The 24,034-nt window shown below is 38.8% G+C and overlaps 1 protein-coding gene across 4 annotated transcripts in view; it reads right to left on the reverse strand.

The window, feature by feature from the left end:
• PSD3 (pleckstrin and Sec7 domain containing 3) overlaps positions 1 to 24,034 on the reverse strand; it is a 550,392-nt gene that overhangs the window by 360,707 nt on the left and 165,651 nt on the right. For 3 of the 4 annotated variants that reach the window (XM_036838889.1, XM_036838891.1, XM_036838890.1), the window contains one exon: positions 2,918 to 4,022. In XM_036838889.1, coding sequence (XP_036694784.1) covers positions 2,918 to 4,022 — 1,105 coding nt within the window. Of the gene's footprint in view, positions 1 to 2,917; positions 4,023 to 18,464; positions 18,658 to 24,034 lie in introns of those variants that run through there. The other variant, XM_036838892.1, reaches the window with a different exon arrangement.

Here is a 24,034-nt window from a genome sequence, read left to right on the forward strand (position 1 = left end):
AATTTCAATATTAGGTTATTTTTTCCCCTCCAACCATATAAAAAAGGGAACATTCTATAGAGCTAACACCTGTATTCAGTGGGCTTACGTCAATACATTTGGGAAGGAAGATATCATAGAAACATATTCAGGCTGAAAAAACTCTTTAGCATACATATGCTATGCTACCCTCTACATAATTTAATATAGTTTTGAACTAGTTCCTAATATGTGAATCAGGTCCAACGAATATTTGAATAAAATGTTAAAATATTAAATTTTCATTTAGCCAACTAAACTCCACAGATCCAAATTAACAGCTACTATCATTCTTAATTTTAACAGAAAGAGGTCATTAACAGGTAAATGACCTGTTAGAAGACAAATATATTGTGTAAACTTAATGGACTAAAAATACACTAAACTTTCATCAATCTGTTAATATTTTCTGATTTAAATAAGACCAAACGCCCTCAAGAAGATAAATATTCTATAATCCAAGGGCTGTCCCCTGGTGACAATAAGACAGCACTGCAGAGAGAGTTCAGATCCAGAAACAGCCAGCCAGTCAACAACCTTTTAAAAAAAAGAGCCAACAAACGTGTTTACTACAAGGCTAACCAAAACAGTGACAACCTAGAAAAAACCTACAAGTTAATATACGTGGGGCGTTAATTAATTAATATGCAGCATGTTCTTCAAATATTAAAAATGAACATTAGAATAACTAAATAAAATTTTAAAACTCAGTAAGAGAAAGAAGACAAGAGACAGAAAAATGTGGAGCTGAATCTGGATGTGCCAATTACTAGCTGAGCCTCAGGAACAAACCAGAAATAGGAATAAAACTACCTGGTAGGTAACCCACATTTCTAGGTATTACCAGGATTCACATTCAACAGTACAGTTGTCTCTGCTGTTTTTAAGTTTCTGAAGGCCTACCCCACACCAAGTACTGTTCTGGGTTCTACCTCTAAATGGCTCCTCAGGGCACTTGCAGTGAAACAGGAAGCTCGGGCCGAGGCCCCTCCCTACCTCTGCTCACCTACTTCCCACCCTCCCCCAGCCCCCAGGCTCCAGCCACACGGGCGGGAGGGCGGGAGGGCGGGCGGAGGGTCACATCTTAAAAGCGCCTGGAGGCTTCTGCTTCGCAGCGTCCAGGAAGCACGCTCCATTAGCGACAGCAGTCTTCCTTTGTCCAGGTGGTTCCCTCTGCCTGGAATATCCTCCTCCCCATTCTCTGCTGGGCAAACCTGTATTCATTCCTGAAGTCTCAGCGTAACTATCACTTCCACAGAAAGGCCTTCCCCAAGCCATCAACCGAACCAGCCTCTCTCCTGCATTCAGACTATTCTTTCTAGGGACATCCCTGGCGGTCCAGTGGTTGGGACTTCGCCTTCTAATGCGGGGGTGAGGGTCTGAACCCTGGCTGGGCAGCTGGGATCCCACGTGCCTCGGGGCCAAGGGGCCAAAAGGTGAAGCAGAAGCAATACTGTAACAAATTCAATAAAGACGTTAAAAATGGTCCACATCAAAAAAAAACTTCAAAAAAAACCAAAACTATTCTTTCTAGTATGTCTCCCTTCTTCTCCTTTACGGAACCCAGCACAATTAGAGGTCCTATCATTATTAATGTGTTGATCTTCAGAAGTAAACTCCATGAGGTCAGTGACCTCAGGCCATGGCTATTTTCCACTGTTTTTTTTTTTTGCCCTCGCAGCACAGCTTGCATGATCTTAGTCTCCCAACCAGGAATGGAACCCATGCCCCCTGCAGTGGAAGCACAGAGTCCTAACCACTGGACTGCCAGGGAATTCCCAGGGCCATGTCTATTTTGAACATTCCTTTATGCCCAGCATCTCTAGCCGTATCAAGGACAGAGCAGACAACTGAAAACCATTTGTGGAAGGACAGGAAGGGAAGGAGGGCGGGAGGAAAGGAGGAATGAATTAATAATCTGCACAAGCACAGAAGTGCATACCCCAGCAGGAATATAATTACTGAGCCGGTGCCACATATCAGGGCTCCTTTTGAGGGGAGTCTGGAGATTTTCTGTGTAGTGGGGATGGGGAGGGGAGGGAGAGGAGTCCTGACAGCCATCCTAAAGGAGCATCTCTCCGTGGCTCTGTTAGTTAACTGTGGAGAAAACAGCATCTCCTTACACCAAACAAACAAACAAAACCCTTCAGGCTTGACACAGATGTTTTCCCATGTGAACTACCACAGGTGGAGGACTGACGAGACGGCACACATTTGAAATGACTTTGCCAAGAGGAACACTCTACAGTCAGACTACAAGCAAAGGAAGTGAAGACAGATGGGTATGGCTTCCATTCTTCTAGGCTCTCAGCTGGTACGGATGCCAGAAATGTAGGGAAAGACCAGGAAATACCATATGATGCCAAGTTTACTCATCAGGGCTGTAATCAAAACATGCTGCTTGTGAGAAGGGAGACCCATGTGAGTGCCATGGAAGAACTGAATTCTGACCTCCTGATCTCCTCTTTCAACCTAGAAAATTGAGCCAGCCCAAACCAGAGCCTCTGTGTTCCTACATGTGTAAGGCTGTATGCAGGCAATGGTGCTGCACCCAGAAGAAATGCCTGAGTTAGGATGTAATGACTACAGGATGTGTCAAAAAGAGTTCAAACCTTTCCACATTGTTAAAGATAATCATGGGGTATTTAGTTACCTTGATGCTGGAGAAGTTGCAACCTGTCAAATACAATAAAACATCAGAAATGGATTCACCTAGTTTAGAGTTCACAGTCTCCCCATATGGACAACTTTATAACTAGACCACTTTAACATGTCGGAACCTTAGAAGCAACACAGATTACAGTCACTTCTCTTCCACTCTGTGGTAAACAAGGACCCAGGATATTGTGAATCGAGTTCTCACTGGCATCACAGACAGCAGGACACTATGCGAGCTCACCTTTCCCTGTCTCCTTCCAATTCAGGTTTCGTCTCAAGATGTTCCTTGTTTTCCCTTAGGAAGACTTCATCCTCTCCACTCTCAAGAAGAGGCTCAGGCAGAAATGGCCCTGAGCCAGTGGCCAGCCTCTCTGAAGGAGCTATCCGGGTGTCATCCCAAACACTCTCAGTTAAACCAGCTGAAGCACACAAACCAGCAGATGAGACGAGATGGCTTGGCACTTTAGAAAACTCTTTGCTTTCAGGAAGGGTTGTCCTTTCCAATGATGTCTGAAAATCCACAGGTTGCCATGTCTCTCTTTTCTCCCCTCCTGTCCACAATATTTCCACCCCGTGAAATTCCACATGTTTGACCTGGCCTGGGCGTCCTGAGGAGCTGCCTTTACCACACTGCTCTGGGTGCTCTCTCCCCTGATCAGATCTCCTCTCTCTCAATAAACCAGCACTGCCCACTGAGCTGTGGGCCACAGGGCTCCCCACGGAGGATGCTGGACAAGCTGGCTCCTGCACATGGACAGCCCCCTTTCTCCCATTATTAGCTCTTAGGGAAATCTCTGCTTGAGTTTCTCCAGTTAATAGTGCAGTCAGGTCCTCCTGGATGCTCAAATAAAAATTTTCCTCAGTCGTAACTTCAGCTGAAAGAGGTATATCGGGTGACTTTTCTCGGCCAGCAGCGAACAGAGTGTTGGCTCTCTGTGTTTTATGACTGGCAGTGTCTGGCTCTTGTTCCACCTGCTGAACTAAAAAAGTAGAAACCGCATCTCCATCCAGTACCTTTGTAGCCTGCAATGTTCCTGAAACTATTCTGGCTTCTGTGGCTTTCAGAGCTGAAATCAAAGAGTCAATGGGTTGTAAACTCTGTTCCTTGAGATGACTCTGAGAGGGGACCTCTCTGACATCTTTTGGTCCTCTGGTAACACTGAGAAGCCCAGAGGGATGGCCAGCAAGAGGCTGGACCCTCTGCTGCGCCTGAGGGCAGCACGGCAGAGATTCAGCATCAAACTCGAGAGAGGCTCTTAGGCCTTCTCCACTTTCCTCCATGGTCCCATATTCTGGAAATTCATTTGTGACATTCGGGGGGAGTAAAGTGCTTCCTCCATGATCACCTACAAAGAGAACAGAATGGACACATGACTTGTTCTGAACAACAGATTCCAATGTGTGTTAATAAATCTCCATTATGTATTAGGCACTCAGTCATCCTTATGTGATCCTTTCACCGTCTCCTGCTCCCACCCTCTGCAACACTTGCTTCTCATAACCCTGCCAGTTGTCCCTACCACTTAGCTTACACGAGAGTACCCACAAAGGTTTTGGCACAGACAGAGGCGATCTAACGACACACGCCCTATTCAACCCTGCTTCTGATGAAGTCCCACACATGCAACTCGGTTGCTGCATATGCAAGAACAGATAAAAATAAGGATATGTATCATTTTCCAAATACCACTCATGAAATAGCAACTAAAGTACTTATATTGGGCACAACAACAAATAGTCTTACGATCCAGCCAACAATATCTGTGCAGTGCAATCTCTGAGATGGAAGCCTCAGAAAAAAATCCATTAAAAGATATTTAAATAGTAAAATACTTTACTATTTAAAGTCAGTAAATATTTTCTCGGCTGGAAGCTTCCCCTTCACTGTTGGATTTCTGTCGGGGGGGAAATGCTTTCAGAACATCCCTGGAGAATGAGACTGAAGTCAGAATGGAATAGGAAACTTAATGTGTTAAGAAAGATCTCCGGGATCCCAACTGCATAAAATTTAAATGGTATCGTATGCAGAACCCCAATATATGAAGCAGTAAAGACAATTAGTATATATTTACTATGTAGGATCAAATTTACATCCTTGTCTTATTAAAATGGCAGTCAATAAGAAAAATGAAGACATTCTGATAAACAATTTTAAATTGAGGGTTTATGCGTAACAGTTACAGTCCTATCACCCCAGGATCCAATTTCCTTCTGAACTTGGTTTTGGTTACTTTGTATCGAGAATATCCTCATCCACCCTGGAAATGTAGGGTCCACACTTGGACAACTTTATGACAGAGGACACCTGTTGCTTTTGTTACTGCTTTTAAAGCACTGCAAGCTACCACCTTCCTATTCAGTGAAATATCTGATGACTGTCTGAATATATACAATGAAATGACTTGAAAGACCTGATTCCAAGGCATGTACAAAATGAGGTAACTTGGAAACATAAGTTCATGTATAGTATCCCACAGTGTGGAAAATCTGATAAATAATAATACATCTAAGAGTGTATTCAGTTTCATATTTCATTTTTGAAATAATTTTAAATATATTTTTAAAATTAAATTTGAATCAGTATTGATGGAATCCAAGAAGCACTTCTCTGTGACTGTAGTATTGATAATACCTTCACAAGACAGAAGAGGATGTGGCTTGCTTGAAATCTGAGGAGGAAGCAACTTTCAAACCCTGATTTTGAAAAGGAAGACAGTTAAAAGCAATAAAGATTCCTCTTCCTGTGGCACACTGACATTTTAAATTTTTCAATAAAGACTGTGATAGGACTTTTAAGATTCAGTTGTCTTTAATATATTCACAAAATTGTGCGACCATCACTGCCACCTAATTCCAGAACATTTTCATCACCTCCTACCACCACCAAAAAACCTATATCCAACCCATTAGCCACCATTCCTCAGCCCCTGGTAACTACCAACCTACCTTCTGTCTCTATGGATTCGCGTGTTCTATTTCATATCAATAGAATCACACAATATGTGGCATTTTTTGTCTTTTTTTCCACATAGCACAATGTTTTCAAGGTTTATCCACACTGTACCATGTATCAGAACTTCTTTTCTTTTTATTGACAAATAATATTCCATTGTATGGATATACCACAGTTTCTTTCCATTCATCTGCTGATGGACATTTGTGTTATTTCCACATTTTAGCTATTATAAATAATGAATATTTGTGTACAAGTTTTTGTGTCTGCATTTATTTTCAGTTCTCTTGGGTATATATCTATGAGTGGATTCTGGGTCATATGGTAACTCTCTCTGTTTAATGTTTGGAGAAACTGCCAGTTTTCCAAAGCAACTACACCATTTTACATTCCTACCAGCAAAGTCTGAGGGTTCTAGTACTGCCCATATTTTTTATTATAGCTGTCTTAGTAGATGTGAAATGCTGTCTCACTGTGATTCTGATTTTGCTCAATATCATTAATCACTGTGGTAGTGATTGATATTGAGCATCTTGTCACATGCTTGTTGGCCATTTGTATGTCTTCTTCAGAGACATATCCATTCAAATCCTTTGCCCATTTTATAATTGGGTTACTTGTCTTTTTATTATTGAGTTGTAAGAGTCCTTTATATATTCTGAACAGAAGTTCCTTATCATATATACACTCTGCAAACATTTTCTCCCATTCTGTGGGTTGTCTTTTGCCTTAGTTGATGGTGTTTTTCTGAAGCACAATTTTTAAAAATTTTGATAAAATCCAACTTATTTTTTATTTTGTTGCTTGTGTCTTTGGTGTCATATGCAACAAATTATTGTCTAATCCAAGGTCACAAAGATTTATTCCTTTTTTTTTTTTCAGAGTTTTACAGTATTAGCTATTACATATAGACCTTTGATCCATTTTGAGTTAATTTTTGTATATGGGGTAAAGTAGAGCTCCAACGTTCATTCTGTTGCATGTGGATATCCACTGTCCCAGCACTACTGTTGAAAAAAACTATTATTTCCCCCACTGAACTGCATTAATACCTTTGTAGAAAATCAACCGACCATAAACGTAAAGGTTTATGCCTGTACTCTAAATTCTATTCCTTTGAGCTAGCAGCAAGTATAACACCATCTTGATTACTGTAGCTTTGCAGAAGTAAAATCAGGAAGTGTGAGTCCTCCTACTTTGTCCTTCCTTTTCCAGGTTGTTTTGGCTACTCTGGGACCCTGGCATTTTCCATATGAATTTTAGGATCAGCTTGCCAGATAGCTGAAATGTTCATAGAGGCTGGGATGAATCTGTAGAGCACTGCATCTTAACAATATTACTATTAAGTCTTTTGATCCATGACTATAGGATGTCTTTCCATTTATTTAATTTTCTTTAATTTCTTTTAACATGTTTTTGTTTTAAATGTACAAGTTTTACATTACTTTTGTTAAACTTACTCCCCTAAGTATTTTCTTTTTGATACTATAACACGCAGAAATTTTTTCATTTTCAGATTATTCACTGCTAGCATATAGAAATACAACTGGTTGCCGAACTTACTATTTAGTTCTAATAGCTTTTTTGTGGATTCCTTAGGATTCCCTATATATAAGATCATGTTGTCTGTGAACAGAGATAGTTTTACTTTTTTTCTTTCTTATCTGGATGCCTTTTATTTCTATTTCTTGCCTAACTGCACTGGCCAGAACCTCTAGTACAATGTTGACTAGAAGTGGTAAGAGGTAGACATCCTTGTCTTGTTCTGGATCTTAAGAGAAAGCCTTCAGTCTTTTACCATTAAGTATGATGTTAGCTGTGGGTTTTTCACAAATGCCCTATATCAGGATAAGGAAGATCCCTTCTACTCCCAGTTTGTCAAGTGTTTCTATCATGAAAGGGTGCCAAGTTTTGTCAAATGTTTTTTCTCTGTCAATTGAGATTTCCATGTGGGTTTTGTCTTTTAATCTAGTAACAGTGCATTATATTAACTGACTTTTATATACTGAACCAAGCTTGCATTCCTGGAATAAATGCCACTTGGTCATGGTGCATAATCCTTTTTTATATGTTGCTAGATTCAGCTTTCTAGTATTTTTGCACCTATATTCATAAACAATATTGGTCTGTAGTTGTCTTGTGCTATCTCTGGTTTGGGTAGTAATGTGGGCTTCACAAAATGAATTGGGAAATATTCTATATTGGCATTTGTTTACACCTTTTTACACTTTTTTAAAAAACATTTTTCATATTTTACACTTTTTAAGCTTTTGTTTTCTCTTCCTTAATAATTCAGGCGACTTTAATTTCCTCCGTAGTTTAAAAGCTATAAAGTGTTAAAATGCAATGAAAGAAAAAAGTATACAATCCAAAAGCATGGGCTTTTTTCTTTAACTTAGTAAAAGAGCTTAAAATTGTTAGAGAAGTACTTAGGTCACAGTGGGAAATATTTCCTATAGTTGTTATAATGCTTTTATCTAAGTTAGAGTATGCCTTTACAAAAACATGAGGATCATAGAATATAAAACTGCAAAAGTCAAAGGAATCAAAGAATTAATTTGGCTACCTAACATAATTAGCAAGAAAACAGGCTCAAAGGAATGATGTATTTGCCAACATGACACAACAAATAAAAACCAGAGCTTATCTAGTCTACCTCTACTAAGCTTTACATCCCTCCCCTGCCCTCCACCTTTATTGGTAGTGAGATACCCTAGTATGTGTCTTCAATCTTTTCCCTGAAATTTAAAAAATCTTCTGAAATGGTTATCCAATGTCCAGCCTCATCTCCTACTTCATTTTATATACAGTAATCTTCCTAAAACAAAAACTTCTGTTGCTCTCAGTAGTTCTGCACTGCCTACAGAATAAAGTCTAAAGTTCAAGCCCCTTCATCCAGGGGTTAGGAGCCATAATCCAGTCCCAATCTATCTTTCCCATCTACTCTCTCCTTCTGTCACTCAACTCCCTTTTCAAATGTGTTATACCATTGCTTCTCTAACTGAAGGATGGAGCAGCACATGAATACTCTAAAAAGGTTCTCTCTAATAAATACCAGAAATTAAGTTAACACTCTGAGCTTTTTACTCCTTTGCCTATGCTCCATCTCTTTCCTGCATATGACATACTTTTTCTTCTCACCTCTACATAATCAGATTACTTTCATCTTTCAAGATCTAACTCAAATCTCCTCTCCTTAATTAAGTCTTCCCTTAATCACCAGCCCTTGCAAGAAGACACCTCCTTACTAATGTCAAGAGAATTTTATCTCTGTATTACATCTAGCACACACACATGAAATAAATTAACATGATTTTTAGCTCATATTTTAAAGCCTCAAAAGGCTACAATTTTTAACCTATCATGAAGTGCTCTAAGAAAACTGTCCAAAGTAACCACTGAAGCCAAATATATATTTAACATCACAACATACTACCATGAAACCCATTCAACAAAAGGAAGAAAAGTTAAACTTTTTCATTTAAGAACCCACTTTGTTCTAACAGTTTAAATTGCCATCTATAAAACAACCACTAAAATAAACACCAGCACACTGGCCCAAAGAAAAGTGAACACAAAGAAATCAAGAAAAGGGACATGAAAGAAATCAAATAATTTCTCCACCCCAGGCCTAATACTTTTCATTAAGATGTACCGGCATTAACTGTGGGCAAACGCCTGTGATGTCTTGAAACAACAACTTGGCATCTGGTCAAAGACAGAGAGATAAAGGGAGAGGGCAGAGCGCAACCCCACGTGGCAGGTAGCTTTACTATTCCAACCAGTTCTCCTGCTCTGAGTTTACTGTTCCAATAAGTACTAGTCTAATCAGTTTTATTTACTGTTTAACTAAATAAGGAGTGGCATCAACCAGGGGAAGTAAATGTTCTAAGAGGCTAAGTGACATGACCAAGGTAAATGAAATGATGTTCAGCAAGGTATTTTAGAAGAATTAAAAGTCAGAACTAGATTCCTGGTCTTTTTGTTTCTCAGGAGCAAATTCCTAAGGATAACTAAGAGGCACCTGAATTGTCAGACTGTCATTTCTAATAGCATAATAAAGAACAAAAAAATCTTCTAGTTGTAGGTTCTGGGTAGAAATAGCCTTAAATGTCATGTGGCTCTTGATCAGAGCACTTGTCACAGAACTCAGCATAACATCAAATCTTTCCTTTCAAATAAGGCACCCCTTTGTTAAATACACCGCGGTTTATTTTTGCTGTTTGCATTTGTCACCACGTGAACTGTCTTTAACAACAAATAAAACTTCATAAAATATTAATCTTGACCTTATTTGGAATTTCTGATTTCTTCCTTATGTTTAAAAATTAGAGCTATTTAGGCTAGGGTGATTTAAAGAAAGACCAAATTCCTCTTTTACGTTAAGACTTTTTTCTGCTCCCTTTTAAAACAAGGCCATTGATACTTCCCACTGAATGACCATCATTTCCAAAATTCATTCAGCAAACATGTATTAATTACCTGTTACGTACTTAACCTATGGGATTCAAAACTAAACATTGCTAGAGCATGAAAAGTCTATTTAGCATGTTAGAAAGCTCACACTGGCCATGTTTGAAGGATGTACAGGGAGAAAGTACGAGCACAAACAGAGCCTACGACAGGCGACAGCGCAGGCGAGGTGAGTGCTTGAGGCAGGACAAAGGCAAATGGACAGAACAAAGGTGCCAAAGGCTACTCCCTCTCAGACTCCACACCCATTACCACCTCCTGCCTCGTCCTGCCCACCCTCTCTAATTTCAACATGCTGTCCCAAGGGCCTTGCTCAGCCTGTGCCGGCTGCTGTGGGCTCTTAGAGCTCACTTGTTAAAGCTTTTCCTTTGCCTTCTGTCAGTCTACATCTATTACTAATGTAAGAATCCAGCTGAAAACTGAAACAGCTATTTCTCCTCTAGAAAGTCTTACTGAATTAGGGGACTTCCCTGGTGGCACAGTGGTTAAGAATCCGCCTGCCAGTGCAGGGGACACGGGTTCGCTCCCTGGTCCGGGAAGATCCCACATGCCGCGGAGCAACTAAGCCCACGTGCTGCAACTACTGAAGCCCACGAGCCTACCGCCCGTGCTCCGCAACAAGAGAAGCCACCGCAATGAGAAGCCCGCGCGTGCCACGAAGAGTAGTCCCTGCTCGCCACAACTAGAGAAAGCCCCCGCGCAGCAACAAAGACCCAACGCAGTCAAAGAAAAAAAAAAAAAGTCTTACTGAATTAGTTCTGCCCAAATCTGGTCTCATATCTGTGACAATGGGATTTGCTAAGTATTAAAAAAAGAACTTTAGCACTTACCTAAATATAAACCACACACTAGTAGAATCTGAATTAATAAGAGTTTTTATAGCTTTCCTGCATTTATTTTTCCCCCTTAAAGAAATTAAAATGTAGCGTAAAGTGTATAGGAGGGAAGCGGGGGGAGAGAGAAGGAGAGCTTTTTCACACTCATGTGAAATATATATACTTTGGGGGTGGGGTATCCATTTACATTCCCTTTTCTACCAGGAGTCATATCTGCTGCTTTGTGTATTTGGTCAGATTCGTAACAAATTATTTCCTCTTGTTTAGTAAAGATGCTTTTCCTGTGATGCACAAAACCCACTGATTATTTTTTAAAGACTTTTTCCTTTTGATTTAATATATTGAGAAAGAAATGGGATACTTTTTTTTTTTTAAGAATTTTTTTTTAAATTATTTATTTATTTATTTATTTATGGCTGTGTTGGGTCCTCGTTTCTGCGCAAGGGCCCTCTCCAGTTGCGGCAAGTGGGGACCACTCTTCATCGCAGTGCGCGGGCCTCTCATTATCGCGGCCTCTCTTGTTGCGGAGCACAGGCTCCAGACGCGCAGGCTCAGTAATTGTGGCTCATGGGCCCAGTCGCTCCGCGGCATGTGGGATCCTCGCAGACCAGGGCTCGAACCCATGTCCCCTGCACTGGCAGGCAGACTCTCAACCACTGCACCACCAGGGAAGCCCTGAATGGGATACTTTTGAAAGTTAACAAGACCAATTTCAGGAGTGCTTTGGGTTGTGTATTAAATAGCCATCCATTTCTGGAACACAGATACGGGACTGTAATAAAATGAAATGCAACAGAAAAAATTTCTTCTACATCAAACTAAAAAGCTTCTGCACAGGAAAGGAAATCATCAAGAAAATGAAAAGGTAACCTACTGAATGGGAATAAATATTTGCAAATCACATATCTGATAAGGAGTTCATATCCAAAATATATAAAGAACTCACATAACTTAGTAGCCAAAAAAAATCTGATTTAAAAATCAGCAGGAAAAAAAATAAAATAAAAACTAAGTAAAATTGAGCAGGAGATCGGAATGGACAGTTTTCCAAAGAAGACATACAACGGCCAACAGCTACATGCAAAGATGCTCAACATCACTAATCATCAGGGAAATGCACACAATAATCATGATTTGAACCAACTCCAGATAGCCTTATGGTCCCAGTCTCCCCATGTTTTCCTGTCACAAATGATTCTTATTTGCCCTGGCTTAATCCAAACCTCTGCTTTTTACTATTCCTGATATAAATGAATAAAGATCACCCCAAAAAGCCAAAAAAATAAAAATAAAAAAATAAAACCACAGTAAGATATTACCTCACACCTGTTAGGATGGTTATTAGCAAAATGATAAGAAATAAAAAGTATTGGTAAGGATGTGAAGAAAAGAGAACCCTAGTACACTGTTGATGGAACGTAAATTAGTGCAACCTCCAGCATGTGGAGTTTCCTCAAAAAATTAAAAATAGAACTACCATACGATGCAGCAATTCCACTTATGGGTATTTACCTGAAGAAACCAAAAACACTAATTTGAAAAGATATCTGCACCCCTATGTTCACTGCAGCATTATTTACAATAGTCAAGATATGGAAACAACCTAAGTGCCCACTGATGGATGAACGGATAAAGAAACTGTGGTATATATATATATATATTATATATAGTATATATAATGGGATATTATTCAGCCATAGAAAAGAATGAAATCTTGCCATTTGCAACAATATGATTGGACCTTGAGGACATTATGCTAAATGAAATAAGTCAGAGGAAGACACATACTGAATGGTCCCACTTACATGTGGAATCTTACAAAAACAAAAACAAGCTCACAGATACAGAGGAGAGACTGGAAGTTGTCAGAAGGATGGGGTGGGGGGGTGAAACGGGTAAAGTGGTTCAAAAGGTACACACTTCCAGCTATAAAATAATCATGGGGATGTAATATACAGCACGGGGACCACAGTTAATAATACTGTCTTGCATATTTGAAAGTTGATAAGAGAGTAGATCTTAAAAGTCCTCATCACAAGAAAAAAAATTTTTGTAACTATGTATGGTGATGGACTTACTGTGGTGATCATTTCACAACATATACAATAATGAATCATTATATTGTACACCTGAAACTAATATAATATTGTATGTCAATTATACCTCAAAAAAAAATTCTCAAAATCATGGAGAAACAAGCCTGCTCCAAAAGATGAGCTTCAGAAAAACCGTGGCCCTTCTAAGACTGACCCTGACCCTTCTAAGACTGACCCATTTCAATCAAAATGAAATGGATTTCTTTCTACTCTGGGTAGCAAATTCCTTAAAAGAAAATGGCTGAAGGAAAAAAAAAAAAAAAAGAAGAAGAAGAAGAAAAAGAACTATTTGGCAAGTCTTCTGCAGACTTGGTCCCAGCTTCACAGTAGAAATGTGAAGTAAAGAAGTTTATCATGAGGGATTCTGAGCAACCGGATGTAGGTTTCCCAAAAGACTATGGGGGCCATGTCCATGAAACCACAATTACAAATCATACACACATTCCCTAGGAACTAGGCCCAGTCATTTTTAGGAAAAGATTATTTGTTTGTTTTGTCTTATTTTGTGTTGTTGCCACTAGACTATAAACTCCAAAAGAAAATCACTTTGTCTGATTTCTTTACCATTATATCCCCAGAGCCTAGATTAACAGTACCGAGCAAAATGGATATATCTGTTGAATCAATGAATGAATGAAGAATGTCCTATAACCAACAGGATACCATTTAATAGAACCTCAAAAGAGAAACAGAAAGAAGCCTCCCAAAACCCAAGCAAAATACTACACGTCAATGCCACCTAAGTTCTGTCCCCTACTCCCAAGTACAGGCTGAATAGAATGCTGGAAACACTGGGGGGCGGGGGAGCGGGGTTGTCCTTCCTAACAAGGAGCTTGCAATCCAGCAACTCCATCTGCATATATTGTCTCTTGCAGACAAAGTTTAAGCAGCGATAAAGTTAAGTGGGGACAATCTTGGCCACAGTTCTAGAATTCACCATGACCCTACATGGGCTATTACCACTAAACATAAATTTCTCAATTGTTTGTCTTACCCTCTAAATGCTATGTTGCCCTATATGGTAGCCACAGCCACATATAACTACTTAAATTTAAATTAATTAAAATTAAATAAAACTGAAAATCCAGTGCTCAATACCATATGTAGCTAGTGGCTACCATATTGCACCACAGAGATAGAGAACATTTTTCCGTGCTCACAGAGAAGTCTATTTGAAAGCACTGCCATAGAACCTTCCTACTCAAAATGTGGCCAGGGGACAGCAGCACAGGTATCACCCAGGAGTCTGTTCAAAATGCAGACTCAAGTACCATCTCAGACCTTCCTAATCAGAATCTGTATTTCTAAAAAGAACCCCAGGTAATCTGTATACACTTTAAAATATGGAAGTACTTCTCCAGAGAACTACAACAATATATAGAAGTTGTTCTGACTACATTTAAATGGTTACTTTTTTATTCTGAAAGATAATCTTAAGAGTTCCTACCTCCTAACTGAAAGGTCCAAGTGTTCAATCAAGTAAACAACAGGTAAAGAAAACATGCAGCCTCTCCTTCCAATCAAGAGAAAGCCTTGTGCATTCTGGTCTGGGTTTGCCATCTAGCTGATCCAGGATCCTTTCAGCAGAGGAAGAGAACCACCTCGACTGTGATGGGACCTGTCTTTAGTTTATAGCTCACAGTGAATTTCTCTCACAGTGAATGGTCAATGACTCTACCTTTACGCAAAAGACCATAAAGTCCTAAAAAAAAACCTACAAATGTAAAACTGAGCATTAGTAAATGCCTGTACATTAACATCTGTACATAGCCTTAAAGAAATTACATTGTAGCTTAAAAGAAAGAAGCTGAGGGAAAGGTAAGGTTTTTCTGTTTTTAAAAACTGGGATATTTTCCCAGACTTTCAAGGTTCATGTCATTGGATATATCACTTGTAAAATAAAAATGCACGGGCAAATTCACTCTCTTGTGGCACTTTCAAGACAGCACTATTTTTTATAAGTACAGTTGAGCACATTTTCAATCCTTTATGAATCATGGCTAACCCAGCCACTAGAAGTCGGTTTCTCTCCTTTCCTTGTAGGTTGTTCGTAAATGCAGTCATGTCCTTGGTGCTCTCTGTTCCCTAATGAATATCAGTTACCAAACATATTAAAACTTATATAATCAGTTAGTGTGATAAAAGAACTATAAATTCTGAAGTTATTTCAACACTGGAAAACTTACAGAAACAACCTTAAAGACACACTGCCCCTGACCTGTCAGGAAGGAATTCAATCCCATTGACAGAAAGGTGCCTGATAGTCCCCTTTAGTCTGAAATTTCATAAATCAATAAAAAAAAATTGAAGACAAAGGTCCAATTTACAAAGCAACATAAAATGTAAGCCTTGCAGAGTAAAAAAATCTCAAATACATTTTATCTATAAGTAATCATAATCCTTAACTGTGAATAACAAAGATCAATGTTTCTAAGTCTAATAATCAATAAACCCCTCCAGTATCACAGTGATGCATGCATGGTTTCGATTTGCAGTGCAGTAGAAAAAGTCTTATTAAAAAAAAAAAAAAAAACCAAACAGGAGAATAATCCATTTTTACTAAGCAATAGAAAATATATTTAGTATGATAAAAGTGACATAAAATGAGTATGAGTAATGATAATTTGCTAAATGAGTAATCTAAGTACATTATATTTTGGTACACACTCTTCACTCTAGTAACAGTCACACTTTGGAGACGGCTACAGTATGTAGTTGAGGATGCTGGCTGTTACCTGGTCACTAATAACTCTCTAAAAGCACAGATGTTTAAGGTATTTGTATGCTACAAAACCCAGGAAAAGGTCTGCCAACCACTACACAAGCTATTAGCATGTGCACACGAGTAGAGACAGTTCTATTAATTGGACACTCTTTCCCCAAGTGATTAATAGTTACAGCTGTGCTCATCACAAACTAAATTTCACATACTAATGATTCAGAACCCAATTTTTCTCCTTCAATTATAGTCCCTGGGGAAATGAGACTAGCTTTCCATTCCAGTCAACTGCAGAGGAGCTCTGTGAGCTGGGCGCAGCAGTGCACAACACACGGAAGGTAAGACAAGCGTGCTGAGGAGCAGCCCAGCGACCTTAACCCCAGGTCTCTGCCGGCGTGCAGAGACCTGGCACTCGTCAGGAGGAGAAATTCTAAGCTGCAAGAGCTGAATTTAGACCTATCTTTAAAATCACTGTTTTTAAAAGCTGGTTGCCTTTTCTCAATCAGAAGGATTCTCCACTTTGATCTATCATCCACTCTCATTTGTTTCTTATTATATCCACACTTTGTGCTTCTCCTTCCGGTCTTAGCACTTCTGATCATCACTGCTCCTCTGATTTCATCCATTCTATCCTTTTTCTATTTCTTCCTGTTAGGAATCCACACTTTTAAAAACCCAATTTTATGTTTTAATTTTTTCCAGCTTTATTGAGATGTAATCGATATATAACATTGTGTAGGTTCAGGGTATACAACGTGTTGATTTGATAAACTTACAGATTGAAAAATGATCACCACTATAGCTTTAGCTAACACCTCCGTCACATCACACAATTACTTCTTTTTTGTGGTGAAAACATTTAAGATCTACTCTCTTAGCAGCTTCAAAGTACATCATACAATATTATTACCTATAATCACGATGCTTTACATCAGAGCCCCAGAACTTATTCATCTTGTAACTGTAAGTTTGTACCCTTGACCAGCATCTCCCCATTTTCCCCACCCTGACAGCCCCTTGTCACCACTTTACTCTCTGAAAACCCAGTTTTTAAATTTCTCTGATCTTCACTGATTTTTTTTTTGTTTTCACTTTATTTTTAAAAGCAAAAGTTTAAGCTTTTAAAGAACTCCACAGTCTTGTTTATAGCAGGCTCTCTTCTGCTAAAGTTAACACAGATGTGGTAGTATTAATATAAATTCTTATATATTTTATTAAATATTTTAATATTTTAAAATTGAAATATTAAAGAAACTTAATACTTAAGAAGTTGAAATTCAAAATACTATACAACTCTTTTTTAAAAAATCACAAATGCCAAGCGGCTGGAGCGCCTAGCAGTGATGACCCACTACAGCTGTGGACTTCCCTAAACCGCTGTGAGCCAAGACAGATGTCAAGTGCAGTGGAAAACAACAGCTCGACTCAGCCTCCAGCCTGTCACAAGCCTCAGCTGATCCATATTTGCATTCAGTAGTTTTCACGCTCAATAAGTGACCCACAGTTTTGCTAAGGATTGATTCAGGCTGCAAATTGGCATGAGCAATAATTCCAAGCATCTCTGAAAATGCAAATTTCACCGAAGTCAAGTTCCCTGGTGAGAGAGAAATAAATCTTGAATTACTCTAAAAGTGACACTTTCAACAGATAAGAAAAACACACCCCCATGTGTAAACTGAGGAAAAATAAACCTCCAGCAGAGACCACCTCAGCCTCAAGGACAGCGCTCATGGAGCGGCTGTGGTGCTGCCTGGGGCTAGCCAAGCTCTCCTCCAGAGACTCTGGCAGAGCAGGGGGAAAGCAGTCTGAGCTCTTTAAGAGAAACTCCTCCCCATTCCCATCCAGTGCCACAATATGATGTCTTTCTAAAACTACAGGGGTAGCTGGTTTCCTCTTTCTTTCTATATAATACATCAGAAACAGGGAGAAACAGGATGATAGAATTCTGTGTTCCCAGGAAAGCCGTTTGAACAACAACAACAAAAAACAATGAAAGGAAATAAAATTACAGGTAAGAATAATATTCTGTTTTCTATTTAAAAATAAAAATTTTGAAAAATCCGATGTCAGATGCTAAAATAAACATTCCACGTTAAAGCCAGGGGAGGTTCTGGGCAACAGCACTCGGAGGGCAGGTGGTGTCTTTCTGGTGGCTGGGGAATTAAAGAACGGCTGGCGTGGGCACCCCGGATAAATGCAGTATGTGCTTCTCTAGTCAGGATTCAGCAAAACCTCATCCAGCCCCAGCAGTCTACTACTGGGATGGTCAAAAGACAAGACTAGTAAGCAAAAGCAGTCAATAATACAGACGGATCATTTTACAGCAGCATTTTACAAAAGATAGATATATAAAAATATATTTGCCTGCATAGACCTACAAATAGAGGTTACTCACAGAGATTACTGTAGCTCCAGCAGTTACCCATTGATCATAGAAAATGCCCAGTTCATCAGCTTAACGCTTGAGAAAAGTTAGCTAGAAAAGAAGCTGGCTAATTCAAAATCTGCCGTGCTAGTAACTGGAAGCAAATGAGTTTCAGATTTCCTGGCAGCCCCTGTGGCCCTGCAATGCACAGGGTGATGTCCACGGAAGCGCTCTGAGCACCAGGAGCCCGGCTGAGCGAGCTGCCGCCTCTCCCTGTGTCACAAAGGCACAGCAGCCTGCCCTCACGCTCCCGTCTGCCTCTGCGCTCTCCACCTTGGTAGCTTACCGAAAACAACCACGGTAGGGCCTTTCTATATTTGTGAAAACTACTTCCAAGGAGATAATGGAGATGACGGGAGTGAGCTTTAATGTAACCATTTCCCCAGTGCAGCAGCAGGAACCCCAGCAAAGCCTCGGAGAGGACTGTACCATCCCGGGTGACATCAGAGGTGGGGCTGTCACCTCAGAATTATGCAGCATTTTCTCTGATGCAAGAAGGACACACGTGAAAGGAGATGGACGGGCTCCCTTTTAAAGGATTTAATTCTTGTGTTATTTAAACAGAAAAGGCAAAAGCAAATGTAACGTTGAACAACTCCTGTGGGAGGATCTCAATCCTGCTTTCCCGGTCCTCATCTCGTGGCTAAATGACGCTGCCAACTAAAGTCATTTTACTGACGACTGCATTACCATTCCTGCAATTAAATTCTTATTTAATGGGTAGTTGATATTACTTGGAAAATGTGACATGAAAAAATTCGAAGACATTAACATTTAGTTTTAAATATGATGACATAAACTTTTACATCACTAATGGTACCTCAGATGTATGCAATACCTTTCTACACAATCTCAATAAAAATACTAAATGTAAAAACTAATAGTTTTGTAGATGAGAAAAGTGAAGTGAAAAATAGCACAAGATGAAGAGCATAATGTAATATTGGTCATTAGTCTTAGTAATGGAGGTTAATACAAACATTGAAAATATCTCATCTTCTATAACCTTAATCTTCCAACCAGTATAAAAAGCAAAGGCCAATACAAAGCAATTGATGATTATTTTTATGCATTCCATATGCATTTACTGAGTACCTAATAGGTGTGAGATAATGTGCTGAGTTTAATTTGGAGTATACATTTCTCATAAATAATATAGCCAGAATAGAAAATATTTATAAAATGCTTACTATGTGCCAGGCACCACACTAAGCAGCTTTATTGTATTAACTTATCTATTCCTACCAGCAGCCCTGTGGGATAGCTACCATAATTAACCCATTTTACAGATAAAACTACTGAAACACAAAAAGTATCTGACTTGTATGAGTTCACATGGCTAAAACTGGCACAGGCAGGATTCAAATACAGGCGCTAAAGCTGCAAAGTCCACCCTCTCAGTCCGTAAAGCTACACTGACTCCTGGGGGCTTCCTTGTCAAGTAAAATAATTCCAAAGGAAGAATATAATTTTCAGAACTTGGAACCACAGCAAGTCAAAAATAGCAAGAAGATTCGCCCAAATATAAGAGGATAAAGGCAGAGAGTACACCTAGAGAAAGCATACGGAGATAGTGAAAATGACACCCAGGAGAGGAATTTCAGTGCTAGTGCTAACTGCTCCAGTGACCTTGGGCCAATGGCTTTAAATCTTTCAGCTTTAGTTTCCTTACTTCTGAGCTATAGATTTTTAAGTTATAAAAGCATGGTTAAAGCCCACAATCTAGACTTGTAGTCTGGGCTCCATCACTTTCCAATTATGTCCCTCAAGCAAGATTTAACCTCTGAGGGGCTCAATTTTCTCATCCAAAAAAAATGAGGAAAACAATGAGGTTGTTCTGAGAATTAAATTAACTATTCATATAAATATATAAAGCGCTCATACTAGCAACTAGTATACAATAAAAGCTCGAGATTATTATTATCATTACTATAATCATCATTACTTTTAGCATTATTACGGCATTTTTAAACTACAACTGCCAGCTTCCTCCCTTTTCAAAAACTTCTCCAAGAAGAGCTGTGATTTTTCCAGAGTTGGTAGGAAAAGCAGAAAGGACAACCTTTGCTGGTGTCATACAAACATTAACCAACCCATGAATCACCAACTCCCTGTGAGATATAAGCTGAAGTTGTTGGGTGTGCTTTCCAAGAAAGCTCCTTACAAGGGGAAGAAACTCAAATACATGAATGAGGGTGCTGAATAAAGTTACTGCGATTATAAAAAGGCTACATAACTAAGATGATCCCCTTAAATGCGTCTACCAGTGACTGTGAGGAAATGAAACTGTCTCAACCACACAACTGTCTCATTTCCAAATGTCTAGCATTTCACATCAGGCTTTAATTAACAATATCTTTGACTGACATCCTAAAACTCACCATTTTAAAAAGTAAAGCTTGAAAATAAATTTGTTACATATTCTCTAGTCTCTCATGTACACTATCTCTAAAAAATATACATACGGAAACAGCACCTGAGTCTACGACTGGGTTGGCAGTGCCATCCTGAAGTCTTTGACTGTCTGGTTTTGTTTTGTTTCTGAAATGTAATCTAATAAAGCTGCCATTATCCTTGAAAGACAGATAATATCAATAATATTCAGACGAGAGAACCATTAAAAAATTTACCAGCCAATATTCTGTTTATATCTCTTCTGTAAAAGATAGTTTGTTTTTCTAGAAATATCACTGACAGATTGTACCAACCAAAGAAGCTACATTTATAAATTGTACTTTTTCATTAAAATTTAAGATCTTATAAACAAAAGTATACAACAGCCAACTGCAACCAATGTTTTTTAATGAAGAAAGTATGCAATTTACATTATAAAGTATTTTGAGTGTTAACATAAAGTTTGTATTGACTGTATCTTCTTATTTTCTGTGTTGATGCTCTGGCATTTGGGGCCTTGATCTTGGAGAGGCAGCCCCTCCCAGGGCTAGCTATTTCCTGAAGAGAGCAAAGGACTCCCCTGGGAGTACACTTCTGATGCACAAAACAACCAATCCAGAGCCACACCCCATGCATCTCCTTCCTCAACCTCTCCCACCTAAGCCAATATTCCCCGGCTCTAAATCACCCAAGGGCCTGGCATGGGACAACTAGGAACTACCCCTATAGACTTTAACCCTTGAAATTATTCAAACTATCCAATCCTAAGCTTACGCAGGTATCTACCCTGCCTTACCCATTCCTTCCAGCAAAAAACCCATTAAAGGCTGGGCTGTGCTCTTCCCCACCCACCTCCATCCCCATGTGGCCCTGCAGGTGTTTCTAGAGCTCTGTGAGTACAAACTTCTTTCTTCATGACAATTATTCCCACGTCTGTGTGACTTACCATACCTGATTAAAACAAATCCTAAATACAAATCTTGTAAGAAAGTTTTAAGAGAAATGAATAATTATTCTTGAATAACAAAATTTCAAATCAGTAATGTATTTCTATACTTTACTGTCACTAGCACTGACAAGCTGTAGGTAATAAATTGCTATTTGATATAATGTGTTACTTCTCAAAAATTTCCAACAAAGTAATACAAACAGGCAAGCAAACTACTGTTATCCAATTTAGTACGAGATTTTAGAATTAAAAATATTTTACAAATAAAGACTATATAATGCCAATTTTATCACAACATATGACATTTTATTATTTGCCTTTATTAATTACTAAATCCATGAGGAGACAACACGATTATCACAAGAACTGGTAACAATAGTTCCTTATTTGAAATTTCTTCTATTGAGCAAATTTCAACAAAGAAGAAGCCAGTTTTCCTATCTCAAGTTATTTATTTTTTAATTCTGGTTCTTAGATGTTAAAAAACATACTCAGTGCCAATTTCAGGATTATAAAAATTTAGTTTTTACATATTAGTCTACTGTCTCTATTATAAGGTACATCTGAATGTTTAAGATTAACATAGAAAACAGAATCCAGGAAGACATAACATGAAAATAAATCCAAGTGAGCGGAGAGGACAGGTGTGCACACCAAGACTAGAAATAATGACAGTTATGCCAGAGCTTTATACTCTGAACATCGTTTTAAAAAAAAACAAAAATTCACTTGTAACTTATAAGAAATATATACATAGCCCTCCTAGTAAGCTTGTAGGGAAACATACCTTATAAAAAGTGTGTATGTCTGAAACCTCCTGTTCAGTAAAGATATAATTAAAAATCACCTACAAACTCTCCAACTCTCCCAGGACTGCTTGGCAGGACGACCACAGTCGGTGGACCTGAGAGTCTGCATTGGTGAGGAGAGGGTGAGCCCCCTCAGAGTGCAGAACCACTGCACCTTCTCTGCGCTACAAACTGTGTGGGGAGGGCGGCGTGGAGACCTGGAGGAGGAGAGGCTGGGCAAGATGCTATTTACCTACCAGGCCTCCCTGTCACCCTCCAAGTCACTCCCCTCTGTGTTCCTGCTCCCCCACCAGCTGTGCTGACAAGGAAAGAGCAGGAAACAGACCTGCAGCAGGTCTTGTTGTCAGTCCCTGTTTACCCAGTGCTTACTACACAGCAGACACCCAATTAACTGTTTCATTTAACCCTTAAAATCTCCTAAGAAGTCAAGACCAGGTATACCTAAATATAAGGCAACCCAACGGACAAAAAGTCGTTGGCTACACTTTAAGGATGTAGATTAAATAATCAAATAGCTTCTCATAATATTTTATGTTAATTGTGTACATATATAAAAACACATACTACATAAAACAATAAAAATACTTGCTCTTATTGACTTAATTTCAGGGAATTATCTGAGTCAAGCTTTTCACATGCAATTGTCGTTAGAATCTTTGCTACCACTACAGTCTCATTTTCAGTTATATTACATCTTGGGTTCTGCTTTAAGTTGAGATACAGCAATTTTTAAATCTGTGTGATGCTGTAGCTGGAAATTCTATCCTAATGCACAGAATCCATTCAGGGCTACACTCACTGTCTGACCTTTAAAAGTCACCTTTAAAAGCCAGTTTACAGTGACATCCAACACCTACAACTCCAGGATCATTTCTTCAGGTATAATTACTAAATGTGTGTTAAATTTGTTTTCTCCTCTTTTTTTAAACCTGTTTTAGTGATCTCTGTAAGCATCCCAACTAGAATTATCTGTAGTTATTTCAAGCTAATACGTATTCTCCAAAAGTTCTTTGTTATTCAAAAACAACCAAAGCATCCCTAATTCAGAAATGGTAAAAACTTGAATATAAAGCCACTCTTCCTTTTCTGATAATTTGGGGGTGTAGAGGATTTTTTTAAATTTTTTAAAATTTTACTGAAGTATAGTTGATTTACAATGCTGTGTTTAATTTCTGCTGTACAGCAAAGTAACTCAGTTATATGTGTATGTATTCTTTTTCACATTCTTTTCCTTTATGGTTTAACACAGGCCACTGAATATAGTTCCCTGTGCTATACAGTAGGACCTTGTTGTTTATCCATCCTATTAGCAGTTTGCATCTGCTAATCCCAAACTCCCAGTCCTTCCCTCCCCCACTCCCCTCCCCCTTGGCAACCACAAGTCTGTTCTCTACACCTGTCTGTTTTTGTTTCATAGATAGGTTCATTTGTGTCATTTTTTAGATTTCACATATAAGTAATATCATATGGTATTTGTCTTTCTCTTTCTGACTTAACTTCGTTTAGTATGATAATCTCTAGGTCCATCCATGCTGCTGCAAATGGCATTATTTCATTCCTTCTTATGGCTGAGTAATATTCCATTCCATATGTACCACATCTTCTTTATCCATTCACCTGTCGATGGACATTTAGGTTGTTTCCATGTCTTAGCTATTGTAAATAGTGCTGCTATGAACATAGGAGTGCATGTATCTTTACAAA

Source organism: Balaenoptera musculus, chromosome 21, assembly GCF_009873245.2.
Source record: "Balaenoptera musculus isolate JJ_BM4_2016_0621 chromosome 21, mBalMus1.pri.v3, whole genome shotgun sequence".
Taxonomy (NCBI): Eukaryota; Metazoa; Chordata; class Mammalia; order Artiodactyla; family Balaenopteridae; genus Balaenoptera; species Balaenoptera musculus.